Source organism: Zosterops lateralis (genome assembly GCF_965231275.1).
Source record: "Zosterops lateralis genome assembly, chromosome: 28".
NCBI lineage: Eukaryota > Metazoa > Chordata > Aves > Passeriformes > Zosteropidae > Zosterops > Zosterops lateralis.
In genome coordinates this window covers 4,980,611-4,995,805 of record NC_139788.1, presented here as the reverse complement: position 1 = coordinate 4,995,805, position 15,195 = coordinate 4,980,611, and the positions used below count along the sequence as shown (strand labels likewise).

Sequence of the window (15,195 nt, the reverse complement as noted above, 5' to 3'; positions counted from 1 at the left end):
CACCCCGGACACGTCTGGAGTGACCCGGGACGTGCTGCAGGTGCTTCCAAAGCTTTCTTGTCACTGCCAGCACGGCCCTGGGGGCAGCAGCATCGCTGGCGGTGCTGCACAGACACGATGGGATGTTTTCCTCCCATCCCCGAGGCCGATCCCAGTCCCCATCCCACATCCCTGCACTGCTGGGGTACTCAGAGACTCCTCCTTCCAGTCAGCCTGCTGAAAAGCATCCTCCTCCTTTCCCCCTGCAGAGTTTAGGCGTGGAGTCAGCCATCTGCACGGTTTTCCAGGACAATTACAGGATTTTCCTTGCCCTTGTGCTTGGAGCCCTCACGCTGCATCTCCTTTAGCTGTGGCTGAACCACCCCCAGCCCACAGCGAAGCTGAGGATGGTCTTTAAAGGCCCTTCCAACCCAACCCCCTCTGTGGTTTCATTACTCTGTGACAGCCAACTCAGTCTTTATCCCTGGGGATTTTATTCCCACAGCCCTCAGTGCAGGGAGCAGGGAGGGCTCTCCTGGCACATTCCCCGAGCACCTCGGTCACCACCAGCACTGTCCCCATGTCCTGCTCTCCTCAGGGGTCCTCCTGTCCTCCCTGGCTCCTCCATTCCGGGCAGGGAGGAGTCACTTTGCCCCCGGGGCAGCTACAGGTGCGAGCGGCTGAAGGGCGAGTCCGGAACCACCGAGTCCCCAACACCTTCCAGGAGCTCGTCCCACTGACCAAACTCCTCCTCCAGCTCTGCGCGGGGCACAGACGGTGACAGGGTTACCTCATCACCCCTCCAGGTGACGGGGGCCACCGAGGGGCAGCCACCAGACCCCTCAGTGGGGAAGCACCAGCCCCAAGCCCTGGGGGGCAGAGCCTGCCCCACATCCCCCCCAGACAGCAAGCTCTGGTGCCCCCCAAGCCCCCACCCTGCTCCCCCAGGCTGGGCCATACTGAGGTGCCTCTGCAGGAAGGCCAGAGCTGCCCGGCTGGTGATGGCCAGAGTCTTGTGGGGGTCCAGGGCCCCCCTCCTGCCGAAGATGAGGCTGAAGAGCTTCCCAGGGAGAAAGGCAAAGTCGGTCTGGTCCTCGTGCACGGTTCCCCTGCAAAGGGGAGGGATGTGCATCAGTGGGATGTGCAGCAGAACCCGGAGGTTTTCCTGCTGGGACACCCAGGGGTGCTCCCTGCAGCGGGTGGGTGCCAGCCCCCGGCTCACAGCACGGTCACAATCCTCGTCTGGCTGTTTCTGGAGCTCAACCTCTTCATTTTGGCAACGCTCTCTGGAGTCTGGAACTTCTCAGTGTTGATGAAGAGCACGGGCTTGGGCACCTCGGGGTACAGCACGTTCTCCAGAGGGAACATCCAGGCATCCAGAGCCACGGCACACCTGGAGCAGGACAGGCACCCACCACAGCTCCCCCTCCCACCAGGATGAGCCCGTGTTCCCAGAGCCTCAGCAGCTCCTTGTCCCTGCCACGCCTTACCTGAAGCTGGGCTCCTTCACCAAGGCCAGCACCGCTGTCACCCCCCCAAAGGAATGGCCCATGACGGCCACTTTGGTCAGATCAAGGTTATCCTGCAAAAGAGAGAGGGCTGAGGAGTCAGCCCAAACCTCACGGGGGCTGGAGGTCTCTAATTGGGGAAGAAAAAGCCAAGGGAAGATGAGCAGAGTCTCTCTGGAAGGGAGAAATGCCGTGTCCCACTGTTGGTGGTGGGCTCTGGCAGTCGGGGCTGGAGGGCTGGGGCTCTGCACTGACCCTTCTTGTCCCAGGAGGAAAAGTCTCAGGCAGCCAGGACTGATCCTGCCACCAAGGGGCACCCAGAGCCCCCCTGGCAGAGCCAGGTACCTTCAGCACGGAGAGGTCCCAGCCCTGGTGAAGGATGTTGGGGACAGATCTGCCACCGGCGACGTCCTGGAAGAGCCGCAGCGCCCGCACACATTCCTGAGCTCTCTGGTGAACCTGCAACAGTCAGCCCTTCCCTGGCAAACCCAGCCCCAAACCCACAAATGTGGGGTCACCCCTTCCCCCCAGGACCCCTCCAGGCTCGCTCCTGCAGTGCTTGTCTCCAGTGAGGCTCTCCCTGGATTGGAGCAAGCGCCAAAGCAGGCGTGGGGCTCCCACAGGGACACGGCGCGGTTGGTGGAATGGTTTCTCTTTGGTGTTTGCTTTGAATTCAGTTAATCTGGCAGCAGATGAGCAAAAGCCTCTGCTCTGGGGGGGGGAAGCAGAGGAGGGAGAGTCTGGGATCCTCACCAGCTGCCCCCCAGCCGAGCCACCCCCTGCTCCAAACCCCCACAGGGACCCCAGAACCCCTAACCCAGGAGCAAACCTGGATGTCCCCCTAAAACCCAGCTCAGGGGCACCACCCAGGAGCATCCTAAAATCCCAAATGATTCAGGGAGAGGATGCCCTGACTTGGAGCCACTTTGAGGCCACGTCCTCAGCTGCTCTAAGGACACCGGTGCTGATGTCTGTGCACATTTAAGGTGACAGGTGACAAAAAAACCCTTATGAAAACCTCTCCTGCTCCCTGCAACACAGAAAATGCTGGAATTGAGATTGACCTGGCAACTCTTTCCTTCTATTCATCAGTCCTTTCTCTTTCTCCCTCACCATTTCTGCTCTTGGGCTCAAGGAAAACTGTTTCCCTTTTCTGTGCAATGTGCCATGAGGCAGAGCACACACAAAAATAACAGGCTGGGAGGTGATTTAAGGCTGCCAAAAGCACCTCCGTTCCTAGAGAGCTTTTCCACTACTAACCCTCACTTGCTGTTCTTTTAAATGAGGCAGAAACAAACAGAGGGGGGGAACTTGGCTCAGCAGGAAACCTTCCTGCTCCCCAGCAAGCAGCTGTCCGGGATAATCCCAGAGAGACAAAAATCCATGTGGGAACAGACCCAGCAGCCGGTGCAGAGCTGGGCTGGGCACAGAGTCCTGTTCTCCCCAGGGTGTGGGGGACATTATCCAGGGCCATGGCACAGCCCAGCCTGGCCCCTGCCAGGGTCAGCTGGACCCAGGAAACGAGAGAGAAACAGGTTGAACAGATTTTTCTCATCTCCATGGAGAAAGCTCAGCCCCAGCACTGCGGCAATACATGACTGGGAAGGGATGCAGGGCCAGCCTGGCTTGCAGGAGGAATTTCAGCCTTTCCCTCTGCCCACCCGCCCTGAACCCCAGCCCTGGTACCTGCTTGTTTCGGAAATAAAACTCCTTCTGCCCCTGGGGCACCCGCTGGAAGGGGATCCACTCCTCTGTCCCAGGCTCTGCCGTGCAGAAATAGGTGGTGGCAGCAGAATGGTCCCTGTGGGGGCAGGAGGGAAGGGGACACCGAGCTCCTCCCCAGGGCACGATGCCCCAGCAGCCCCGGTATGAATGTGGTGGGGACCCGGGCACCCACCTGTGCTCCAGCGCTGCCACCACGAAGCCCCAGGACGCCAACTCAGTGCAGATTGAGGAGTACAAGGTCCTGGAAGGGCGATGGGAGCAGAGGGGTCAGGGCAGCTCTGAGCAGGGCCAGGGAGGGCACTGTCCCAGCCCTGCTCAGGGCTCACGGTACCGAAAGGCTCCCAGGCCGTGGGAGAAGATGATCAGGGGGTAGCCGCTGCTGCGGGGCTTGAGAGGCCCGTTCCAGCTCACCGGGACCTTGCAGGAGCCTGCAGGGAGGAGAAACCCCCAGGAAAGGGGGGGACACGGGCAGGGGGTGCAGCTGCTGCTCCTGCTGGAACAGGTCCCTGCAGCACCCACCCGGGCACGGGGGTGGGAATGGACCCCACCAGGGTGGGGGTCCCTAAGGAGCGGGGATCCCCCAGGGCGGGGATGTCCCTCACCGATGGCGATGCTGAGCAGGGGGGAGCACCAGCGCCGGCCCAGGGTGGCAGCAGCCAGGCCCCCGCAGTACTCGGAGCGCGGGATCCAGAGCGGCTCCGCAGCCCCCGCCCGCGGCAGGCACGGGTAGAAGAGGCGAAGGAAGAGCCCCTGGGGGAGACAAGGAAGGGGGGACACCGTGGGGACAGCACAGAGGGTGGTGGCCGTGTCCAAAACCAGCCGGCTGCAGCCACCCTGCTCTGATGGCAGCCTGTCCTTGTCCCCATGCTCACCCCGTCCCCAGGCCCGTACCTGCCGCGTGTGGCCCACCATGACATCCGTGCAGCCCACCTGGTGCGGTCCCTGCCCCGGGGGCAGCGCCAGCATCGCCCCCATGCTGCCGCAGCCGAGCCTGGGGGAGACACCGGGTCAGTGTCTGTCCCCACCCCAGGGACCCCAACCCGCCCCCTCCTCCTTTCCCCGCCCCTCTCCCATTGCCCAGACCCCGAGCAGCCCCCAGAGACCCCCAGTTCCACCCCTGTCCTCGAGTTCCCAGGGCACAGCCCCTCGGGGCTGCTCAGGGATGAGACCCCCCGTTCCTCTCCGGGGAATCGTGGGGCTGCCCACGGCCACCCTGCTGAGGGTCCTGTCCCCCCGCGGGGACAGAGGGCTGGGGACACTGCAGAGGGTCACTGCGGGGCTGGCACCCACGGGAGGACAGGACCCTGCACCCCCCAGTGCACAACTACAGCTTCCAGCAGCGCCCGGGGCTGCGGAACCACACCTCCCAGTATGGCCACAGCCCCGAACCACACCTCCCAGTATGGCCACAGCCCGGACCACACCTCCCAGTATGGCCACAGCCGGGACCACACCTCCCAGTATGGCCACAGCCCGGACCACACCTCCCAGTATGGCCACAGCCCCGGACCACACCTCCCAGTATGGCCACAGCCCCGGACCACACCTCCCAGTATGGCCACAGCCCGGACCACACCTCCCAGTAGGCGTAACTGGACTACAGCTCCCAGCGCTTCCCAGGGCCCGTCCCCCAGAGCCGTCCCTGCAGCTCCCAGCGCTCCCCCCAGCGCCCCCAGTCACCATCGCAGCTCCCAGTTGTCCCCCAGTCCCCAGTGACCCCCAGCTCCCGGTGCTCCCCAGTTCCCTCTGCTCCCCGCAGCCCCCAGCGCCTCCCAGTTCCACCCCAGCTCCCAGTGCCCCCACCTACGCAGCTCCCAGTGCTCCCCGAAAGCTGCCGGTGCCCCCGCCCCGGGCTCCCCCTGCGGCTCCCAGTGCCCCTCCCGAGCTTCCAGGGCTGTCCCAGCTCCGAGTTTCCCTCGGTGCCCTCCCAGCAGCCGGTACCCCGCGGTGTCCCCCTCCCCGCACACACCAGTACACCGGGTCACAGCTCCCAGCACGTCCCAGTGTACTCTGCCCTACAGCTCCCGGCGCCTCCCGTGGCCCTGGACTACAGCTCCCAGTAGCCACCAGTACGGGACACGGCCCCCGGTGTCAGCGGCACGGAATCACAGCAGCCGCTGACCCCGGGACAGGACACGGCTCCCGGTGTCACCAGTGCAAAATGACAGCTCCCAGTGCCCCCAGTTCAGGGCACCACCCCAGCCCCCCCCGGCAGCCGTGTCCCCGCTCTATGGGCTGTGCCCGTGGGCAGCACCCCAAGCCAGGGCTGCCCTGCCCGTGTCTGCACCCAGATGGGTTCCTGTCCCCGGGACTGTCCCCTTGTCCCCCCCAGAGGCCAGCGCTGCTCTGGGGCTCTCACTGCCCATCCCCACGTTCCCTGTCCTTTGCTTAATCCGCTTTCTGGAGCTCAAGCGGCCCCAGGTCCCCAGTAATCCCCTCTGCGGCCAGGGATTAATTCCCTGCGGGGCCGAGCCAGCCAGGCTGGCAAATAAATACCCAAAGATTTGGTGAAAACCGTCTCTACCAAGCTCCCACACACGCAGCCCCGCTCCAGGCTCCCCTGGGTGACTGGGGAAACTGAGGCACGCTCTGGGTGCTGGACAGAGCCCTGGGATTGCCTGGGTCTGTGTCCCCCGGGTCCCTGCGGCTGGGGCAGGCAGAGGGGACCCCAGGCCGTGCCCGGGGTGATCGATGCCGCCGCGGGCCGAGGCGGCCGGGCTGTCACACCCATGGCCGGGATCCAGCGCTCCGGTCCCGGCTTGCCCGGCCGGCGGGGCAGGGCGAGGGCGGCTGCCGTGGCCGCGGATGCCGGGACGGGGTGGGAGAGACGGGCCCGGACCTGTCCGTGCTGCCAGGCCCGGCCCACGCCCGGCTGCCGGAATGGGGTCAGCCCCCCCAGCACCCCAAATCACCCTGGGAGAGAGTCCTGGAGGGAGGCGGTGGTGACAACTCGGCTGTTTGGGGCCATCCTGCTCTTGCTCCAGGCTGAGCCCGGCGGGGCTGTGGGTTCCCCGGTGAGCCCCGGGGGTCCCGGTGCTGTGGCTGTCACCGCAGTGGGCTCACAGTGTTCACAGGGACCGCCTTTAACGGGGTTAACTCGGCCCAAGTCCTGCTTGGCTCCTGTTCCTGTCCCCCCGCCAAGAGAGCTCACCCTGATCTGGGGGCTCAGGCCAGCCTGGACCCACCTCTGCCCCCTGAGAGGGTGAGCCCCACAGTCCCTGGGGCCGCGGGCACGGCCGTGTTGGGAGCTGGCGGGGACATTGCCAGGATGCACAAGGGCTCGTCCCTCCAAACCCGCCTGGGGGCCACCTGCCACCCCGGGGGCGTCCCTGGAGCCCGGGGGTCGCTGGAACCCAGGGGTGTCACTGGTGGAAGTGCCTCAGCTGTGTTTGTGTCCCTGCTCCCCACGCTGCCCCATGACCCCATCGCTGCCCTGTAACTGCCCCGTCCCTTTGGGGTCCCCCGGGGAACAGAGGGGCTGAGACCTGGGGATCAGGGGGGACACGGGGACAGGGGGATAGGGGGATAGGGGGACACAGGGATGGGGGAAACGGGGACAGGGGGACACAGGGGACACAGGGACAGGGGGATAGAGGGATAGGGGGACACAGGGATGGGGGAAACGGGGATGGGGGGACACAGGGGACACGGGGACAAGGGGATAGAGGGACGGAAGACACAGGGGACACGGGGACAGGGAGATAGAAGGACAGAGGACACAGGGGGACACGGGGACATGGGGACACGGGGACAGGGGGCACGGGAGCACAGGGACAGAGGGACACAGGAGGACACAGGGGGACAAGGGGCCAGGGGGACACGGGCTCGGGTCGGGCCCCGCTCAGCCCCGGCCCCCCCGGGACCCCCGGCGCGCGCGGGGATTCCCCCCCCCCGCCGCAAAATCCCACGTGGGCGCGGCCAATCGGCGCGAGCCTGGGGGCGGGGCTCCGGTGGACACGCCCACTCTTATGAGATGCGAGCCAATGGGAGGCCGGGGGCGGGGCAAGACGGGGAGGGGGCGGGGCCAGGGCGCCGTGTGCCAGATGCGGGCGGGGGGGGCACGTGGAGCGCGGGGGGGACGCGGGACCACCGGGACCGGCCGGACAGCGGGACACGGACACGGACACGGGGACAGCCGGCCCCGCGGGCACTGACAGGAGGACAGGGCACAGCCAGCTCCGGGAGCGAACAGGGGACAGCCAGCCCTGGGCGGGACAGACGCACGGACGGACCAGGGACAGCCCGATCTGGGAGGGGACAGGGGACAGACAGTCCCAGGGGGCAGACGGACAAAGGACAGCCAGCTCCGAGGGGGACAGCGGGACAGTTAGCCCCGGCGGGGACACAGACGGACAGGGGACAGCCAGTCCCAGGGAGGGACAGGAGGACAAGGGAGAGCAGCTGGGGTCTTGGACAGGCGTCCGGGGGGACACGGGGACAGAGAGCCCAGCGCAGGGACAGACGGACAAGGTGACAAGGGGGCCGCACGCGCCCAGCGCCCCGGTCTCGGTCTCGGTCCCGGGGCTGTGCGGAGCCTCCCGCAGCGGCTCCTCCGCCCGGCCGCGCACCGGGAGCCCGGCGGCCGCTCCGCCGCCTTTCCCTGCCGGGGATGCAGCCCGGGGCCGCGGGCAGCCGGCGATCGGGGCTCCGGGACACGGCGGCCCCACACCCACCCGGGGCCGCGACTCCCCGAAGGTAACGGGGGGACCGGGCAGGGAACGATCAGGGGAGAGAGAGGGGCTCCGGCGGCTGCGGGAGGGTTTATTCCCAGGGTTTTATTCCCAAGGGAGCTGGGGAGGGGGGTCCCGCCGCGGGGATGTGTGGAGCCACTTGTGGTGACACGGTTGGCGGCGACAGGACGGTGACGACGCGACCTCTCCCTTTCTCCAGGGATTTGAAGCTGGGTCAAGCGATGGAAATGTCATTGTCGCGGCTCGGGGGCCCGGAGCAGTGAGCGGCTGGGACACCGGGCACCGGGCTCTGCTCTGCAGCCGGACACCGGGACAGTCCCGAAAAACCAGCACAGCCCTGGGCAGGGCGGGCAGAAAGCGAGGATTGTCACAGGCTGCAAGGACACAGGACAATACCTGGGGGCCAGGAGCCGTCCCACCACCCACCTGGGGTTGGGAACATCGGCCTCTTGACCGGACTCTGGCACCCACCTGAGCCCGATGAGGAGCTGGGGCTGCGTGTGAACCTATGCAGACCAGGAAGAAATACATTTTCCTGACTTTCCTCGCCTCTTGGCTCCTGCTTTTCTTCTTCGGAGGGGATCAGCTGCGCCGTTTCGCTTTCTTTTCCGGGAGGAAAGTGGAAGCCCGGAGGAGCTGGCCCCGCTGGACGGATCAGACCCTCCTCAGAAGCTTTGCGGACCCCGAGGAGCTGCAGAGGGATGGGGACCCTGCCCTGCTGTCCCCCCGGGAGCGGCGGGCGGCGTGGCTGAGCGTCTACAAGACCAGCAGATGCCGGATGGAAACCTGCTTCGACTTCTCCAGGTGCGAGAGGCACGGCTTCAAAGTGTTCACCTACCCCCAGGAGCGGGGCCAGCCCGTCTCAGAGACCTACAGCAAAATCCTCAGCTCCATCGAGCGCTCCCGCTACCACACCCCGAACCCCGAGGAGGCCTGTCTGTTCATCCTCAGCATCGACACGCTGGACCGCGACCACCTCTCGGCACAGTACGTCCGCAACGTGGACGAGAAAATCCGCGGGTTTCCCCTCTGGAACGGCGGCAGGAACCACCTCATCTTCAACCTCTACTCGGGCACCTGGCCCGGCTACACCGGGGAGCTGGGCTTCGACATCGGCCAGGCCATCCTGGCCAAAGCCAGCTTCGACACCCAGAGCTTCCGGCCCGGCTTCGACGTCTCCATCCCTCTGTTCTCCAAGGACCACCCGCAGCGCGGTGGGGACAGGGGCTGGCTCTACCAGGACTCGGTGCCCCCCAAAAAGAAATACTTGCTGGTGTTCAAGGGGAAGAGGTACCTGACCGGCATCGGCTCTGGCACCAGGAATGCACTGCACCACATCCACAACGGGAAGGACATCATCTCCCTCACCACCTGCAAGCACGGCAAGGACTGGGAGAAGCACAAGGACACGCGCTGTGACAAGGATAACGTCGACTATGAAAGGTGAGTCAGAGATGGGGAGGGAAGGGAGGCTCTGGGGTGATGGGACACCCCACAAGTGTTCCTGCCACTCTGGGGTGCAGCCGTGACCGTCTGTGGCGTCTGGACCTGCAGAGAGGGAAGTTTTGGGTTCTCCTGAAGGGGGTGAGGGTTTCACTGTGCAGTGGGGAGCGAGGTGCTGCCTGCTCAGGGCTTCCCTGCTCTGTATTAAAGTTGGAGTAATCTGGCGAGAGCAGCTCTTATCTGCAATCGCTGCCACCGCCTCTAATACGATTTCCCTTTTTCCGAAGGCTGATGAATGACGCTTTTCTTCTCCCCCCTCCCGCTCTCCCCCAACATAAACGTTTCTCTTGGAGATGAGCCCGAAACGTCCCCCCTCACTGGCTCCACTGAAAATCCCACAAAACTGGCGGGGCTGTGGCCGTCCCAGTGTGGGCAGCCCTGAGCTCAATTGGTGGTGGTGGGTGGGGGTCCCCCATCACAAATGGATGTGGTGGCGGCAGCGTGTGATGGACACACTGGTGGAAAAACTAGGGGTACAAAGTTCTGTGAGTTTGGGGGGTTCCGTTCTGCAGGGACACATGCCAGCTCTTCTCGTCCCCATCCCACTACTTGGGACCCATCATCAGCTACCAAATCCAGGGCTAGTAAACACAGACTAGGCCTGTCCCACTGCCTGGGGACATTCCCCAGCCACCAGGCTGGAGAGCAGATGGGGAGAGGCCACATTGGGCATCATCCTCAAAGCGTCTTAGGAGGTGCCGGGAGGTAAAAGTGGAGCTGGGGTGCTGGCACTGGGATTAGCCGGGGCTTTGGGATGGGCCAGGCACCACATGGCCCTGTCTGGAGGGTGCCACCAGCCCAGCGGGGTCAGCACATGCAGCACAGTCTCTTCGGGATGGGGCACGGCAGGACAGTGGGGTTGGCAGGACAGCAGGCCCAAGGTCAGCCCCAGGCTGTGCCAAGGGGCAGCGGGGTGAGAATTCCCCCCCATCCGCCCACCCAGGTAATCCCCTAATGCTGTTCGCAAATACAGGGAGATTTACACCTCTCCCAGGATGGCTTTGGGCAGGGGAGGGATGGGGAACACGTGGCACAGGGCAGCGGGCTCGTGTGTGACCCGGAGCCTCCACCACCCCGCTCCTCCCTGGGGAACACCGGGCAGGAAACCACCGGCATCTCCAGCAGAGCCAGCTCTGCCCGACCTCCCGCGGGATTGCCGCCCTCCTGCCCGGAGAGAGGTTCCCAGACTCGGCCAGGGGACGGGCCAGCAGGGAGGGGACAAAGTGAGACCCCGGCGCCGCCGTTCACCCGGGGCCGTCCCGGTGGAGGCAGGGGAAGGCCCTGCTGGGGGTTCCATCATCCTCCTCACGCCCGAGGGGCTGCCCCAAACAATCCGGTTCTGTTCTGGGATAAAGGGCGGCTTGTGGCGGCCCCGCGGCCCCGCGCTGGGGCTGGGGAAGGCTCTGCGGAGCCGCCGGTGGCACCGTGCCCGGCCCGAGCCTCGGAGGGGCCGGGCCGAGGGAGCGCGGCGGGCGCCCGTCCCGGCTGCTGACAAAACAAGGAAGCCCTGACGGCGATTGCCCGGAAACCGCAGCGCGTCAGGAGCGAAGTATTTCCATCGGGAGGCTCCGGCCCCGCAGCCCGGCCGGCGCCAGGCTCCCCGCGGCCGCCGAGGGAACCCCCGGGACGGGCCCGCTGCCCACCCGGCCCCCCGGAGCTGCCGGGGGTCACGGCAGGGTTCGGGGTCCCCGAGGAGCGGTGACAGCCGGTCTGGCCCGGGGATGTGGCTGTCGCTGCTGTGGTTTCGTGGCGGGCTCTGGGCGCTGTCACCCCGCCGGCTGCCCGGCCAGGGTTTTCAGAGTTAACGGGCCAAGGGGTTTGGCGTCCTTTGGAGACCTTGGGGAGGTTCATCCAGAGACGGATTTTATTGTCAAACTCTGTGCCTTGGCACGGGGGCTGATTTCCCACATCCCAGAGTGCCGGGATGTGCCGGAGTGCTCCAGCACCCACAGAAGTGACACAGCCTCGACTCCCAGCCTGGCACCAGCACCGCGTTCCCACCGCAGGGACACCCTTCCTCCGGGGACCAACACATTTCAAGAGCTCTTTTTAGCCTCCCCCCCACCCGGCCGGACCATGCGAGTTCCCCCACAGCCCATCGAGGAGCGGCTGCCCCTCCCCGCGGGCAGGAACAGACGGGGTCTGTCCCGACCTAAAGTCAATATTGGATTTTCCGGCGCGGCCGCAGGGACCCGGCAGCGGCCGAGCCTCTCCCCGGCACGGCACAGAAGGGGCTTTGACAGCCCCACGGGCCAGCCCGGCCGGGGGGGCACCGCTGCCCGCCCCCGAGCGCTGCCAGGGCCGGCAGGGCTGGTCCTGCCCTGCAGGTCTGGGCACGGCACAGGAGTCGCTGCAGTTTCGGGCTCGAGGGTTCAGGTGGTGGCCTTGCGTGGGGTGTCTTTGCTGGGGGGTGGGAGGAGCTGGGTGGTGCATTCGAAGGACACTGGGGTCCTATCCTGACCCCCCTTCTTGCCCAGGTACATCCCTTCATCCCCCAGGAGATCTCTGCTCCCACAAAACCAGGGATGTTCAGAGCCTGAACCAGCCCAACCCCATCCTAACGCTGCCCTGGATTGGCTCCCCACCTGCCAGGTGCCAGCAGCACCTCTGGGATGCTCACAGGAGGGGAGGGGGCCATGCCTGACCCCCACCCCACCTCCCATTCCAGGTTTGACTACCAGGAGCTGCTGCACAACTCCACCTTCTGCATCGTGCCCCGGGGCAGGCGCTTGGGCTCCTTCCGCTTCCTCGAGGCTCTGCAGGTACAGGGCGGGCTGGGGCACCCGAGACCCCCTCACCGGGGTCCGGGGACTCTGTCCCAGCCTGCGGGGTTCCCCCACAGGCCGCCTGCATCCCGGTGCTGCTGAGTGACGGCTGGGAGCTGCCCTTCTCCGAGGCCATCGACTGGGGCAAAGCTGCTGTGGTGGGCAGCGAGAGGCTCCTGCTGCAGGTACCGGCTCCAGATCCTGCCCCAGGCCGGGCACCAGACCCCCAGTCCTGATGCCAGTGCTGGTGCAGCCCCCAGCCGAGTCTGGGGGTGAGCCCCTCACAGCTGAGCCTGGCAGAGCTCCTGTGGGCAGCTGCAGGAGGGTCTGACCCAGCCTGGAATGGGGGTCCCAGCCCAGCTGCAGTCCTGGGGCACTGTTCATCCCGGGGGGAAGCATCTTCCCAGGCACGAATCCTCGGGAATCTTGAGCCCGATGCTGCTCCGGGGAGAGGTGACACAGCCCCACAGGGGGAGGGTGGCACCACACCCGTGGGCAGGGGCTGTCCTGTGGGGTGGTTGGCACGGTTGGAGGGGACAGAGGCAAGGGGGGAGCTGAGGTGAGGACCCCGCTGCTCCCCTGGCACAGATCCCCTCTGCCGTGCGCTGCATCCACCCAGAGCGTGTGCTGGCCTTCCAGCAGCAGACACAGTTCCTGTGGGATGCCTACTTCTCCTCCGTGGACAAGATCGTGCACACCACGCTGGAGGTGAGCCCCCCACCCCGAACCCCCCTCCCCAGCTGCCAGGGTCACAGCCGGGGCGCTGGGAGCATCACTCGGGCCTCTGGCAGATCATCAAGGACCGGCTGTCTCCGCCCCGCTCCCGCTCCCGCCTCCTCTGGAACGCGCTGCCCGGGGGGCTCCTGGTCTTGCCCGACTTCTCCACCCACCTCGGGGATTTTCCCTTCTACTACCTGCAGCACGGTAGGATCCTGTCAGCCCCGGCTGAGCACGGCAAACTCGGGGCATGCCACAACACCTCTCCTTTCCCTCTCCCACCATTTTTTTTCAGGCTACAGCCCCTCCAAGAAGTTCACGGCTTTAATCCGGGTGGTGTCACAAGCGGGGTCGCTGTCCCAGCCCATCCTCAGGCTCATCCAAGCCGTCTCTGGATCCCAGTACTGTGCCCAGGTGGGAGGAGCTGAGTCCTGCATCACCCAGGGATGCAGTGGGCTGGGTGCTGTGGGTTGGAGAGGGGATGGGTGGGTTTAGGGGTGGAGGGCGATGGTGTCCCCTTTGGGTGGGCAGAGCTGTGTCTGCAGCCTGCTGGGCTGGAGGTGGGACCACCTGGGAGTTTATCCTGGTCCAAACTGCTACAAGTGGGTTTGGGATGGGCTGGAGCAGAGAGCTCACCAAACCTCTCTGGCCACACCTGTCCTCCCGTTGCAGATCGTGGTCCTGTGGAGCTGTGAGAAGCCCCCACCCCCGAGCGGAAAATGGCCCCAGAGCGCCGTGCCCCTGACCATCATCCAGGGCAGGAGGAAGGTGAGAGGGGCAGGAGGCAGGCAGGGATCTGGGACAGGGGCAGGGAGCTGGAACAGCCACCTCACAGCCCCACCCGTGTCCTCCCCCCACAGCTCAGCGACCGCTTCTTCCCCTTCGAGGCCATCCAGACAGATGCGGTGCTGAGCCTGGACGAGGACACCAGCCTCTCCACCAGCGAGGTGAGGCCACGGCCCCGGATCCCTGGGATGCTCAGTGGTCCCACAGGGCTGTTCCCCTGTCCCCGTGTCCTCCAGGGGCAGCGGTGGGTGACTCTGCCCTGGGTGACCCCACGCCCATCCCGTCCCAGGTGGACTTTGCCTTCTCGGTGTGGCGCAGCTTCCCCGAGCGCATCGTGGGCTTCCCCACGCAGAGCCACTTCTGGGACCCCGAGCAGGGGCGCTGGGGCTACACCTCCAAATGGACCAACGAGCTCTCCATCGTCCTCACCGCCGCCGCCTTCTACCACCGGTACCCGGCCGGGAGGGGCTGCGGGGGCCGGGAGGGGCTGCGGGGGCCGGGGGGCTCGGCCACATCCTGCCCCTCACCTCGTTCTCCCTCCGCAGGTACTACCACAGCCTCTTCACCGAGTACCTGCCCGCGGGGCTGCGGGAGCTGGTGGACGGGCTGGCCGCCTGCGAGGACATCCTGATGAACGTCCTGGTGGCCGCTGTCACCAAGCTGCCGCCCATCAAGGTGACCCAGCGGAAGCAGCACAAGGAGGGGGTGGCCCAGCCGGCGGAGTGCGGGGATGGGGCTGCGGGGACCCCCCGGCCCGGGCAGCGGAGCCCCCCAGCCCCGCACTCTGCCCCTGCCAAGGCGAAGGGCACGGCCGGCAGCCGGCCTTCCTCCCGGCGGCAGGACTGCCTCGACCAGCTGGCCGACTGGTTTGGCTACATGCCCCTGCTGTCCTCGCAGCTGCGCCTCGACCCCGTCCTCTACAAGGACCAGGTCTCCGTCCTGCGCAAGAAATACCCGAGCCTGGAGAAGCCGTGAGGGCTGCCGGGGGGGGCGGCCCCGGGGGTCCCGTTCCCGGTGCACGGAGCCCTCGGGGGGGCGGGCGGCCGCTGCTGACGGGGTTTTACTCGTTATTGGGTTTTACCAGTGCAATAAAGGAGGGTGGAGAGGCAGGATCCGGATGGTGGCCGTGGGATGTGGGAGAAGCACCGGGGACATTGGGAGCGCTGGGAACACCAGCTTTTGGGTGCTCCAACGCTTCTGCCACCGGCACCCTGGGAATAACCCGGGCAACCCCCCCAGCCCTGCGGGGAGAGAGAGTCCTTCACCTCCGCGAGGGCAAACAGAGGAGCGATAAGAGGTGTGTGTGACCTCCCTCCCTCCCTCCAGCTGTGTCTGCACAGCCCCTGGGCAGCCCAGCACCCCATTGCCTCGCAGCGTTCCCCGGAGAAGGGAAAAGGAGTGTTTCAGCTGTCTTTCCTCCCAGCTGAATAGAAATAGGGAATATTGGGTCGCTGGCCTCCAACAGCTGCCCTCAGGCTGCCACAGCCCCGGGTCTGTCCTTGGCTGCCACAGATAGCGGAG

General features: G+C 65.9%; 2 protein-coding genes across 3 annotated transcripts; one reads left to right on the top strand and one right to left on the bottom strand.

Moving 5' to 3' along the window:
- Positions 1-456: 456 nt before the first annotated feature.
- On the bottom strand, positions 457-5,248 carry PAFAH2 (platelet activating factor acetylhydrolase 2). Its single transcript, XM_083879647.1, has 11 exons — positions 5,182-5,248; positions 4,104-4,203; positions 3,815-3,962; positions 3,544-3,640; positions 3,385-3,453; positions 3,174-3,288; positions 1,833-1,946; positions 1,470-1,561; positions 1,202-1,372; positions 940-1,088; positions 457-738 (listed from the first exon to the last, which is right to left on the bottom strand). Exons 2-11 carry the CDS (start codon positions 4,185-4,187, stop codon positions 644-646), a joined length of 1,134 nt encoding a protein of 377 aa, XP_083735773.1. The 5' UTR covers positions 4,188-4,203; positions 5,182-5,248; the 3' UTR covers positions 457-643.
- A 2,225-nt stretch (positions 5,249-7,473) lies between these two features.
- On the top strand, positions 7,474-14,649 carry EXTL1 (exostosin like glycosyltransferase 1; the record flags this gene model as incomplete). Of its 2 annotated transcripts, none has more annotated exons than XM_083879609.1 (11): positions 7,474-7,682; positions 8,103-9,346; positions 12,075-12,168; positions 12,249-12,356; positions 12,760-12,879; positions 12,963-13,095; positions 13,184-13,302; positions 13,561-13,656; positions 13,749-13,835; positions 13,964-14,124; positions 14,220-14,649. In XM_083879609.1, the coding sequence occupies exons 2-11, from the start codon at positions 8,412-8,414 to the stop codon at positions 14,647-14,649; spliced, it is 2,283 nt and encodes a 760-aa protein (XP_083735735.1). In that variant the 5' UTR covers positions 7,474-7,682; positions 8,103-8,411. The 2 variants fall into 2 exon arrangements, with proteins under 2 accessions (XP_083735735.1, XP_083735736.1); XM_083879610.1 differs by lacking the exon at positions 7,474-7,682 and adding an exon at positions 7,829-7,907.
- Between the last annotated feature and the right edge of the window lie 546 nt (positions 14,650-15,195).

Excerpts from the sequence above, each read along its gene's own strand:
- PAFAH2 (XM_083879647.1), bottom strand. The coding sequence starts at position 4,187 with ATGGGGGCGATGCTGGCGCTGCCCCCGGGGCAGGGACCGCACCAGGTG. Across the intron at positions 3,963-4,103 it reads TGGTGGGCCACACGCGGCAG|GGGCTCTTCCTTCGCCTCTT; the intron begins GTACGGGCCTGG and ends TGTCTCCCCCAG. Across the intron at positions 3,454-3,543 it reads CACGGCCTGGGAGCCTTTCG|GACCTTGTACTCCTCAATCT; the intron begins GTACCGTGAGCC and ends TCGCCCTTCCAG.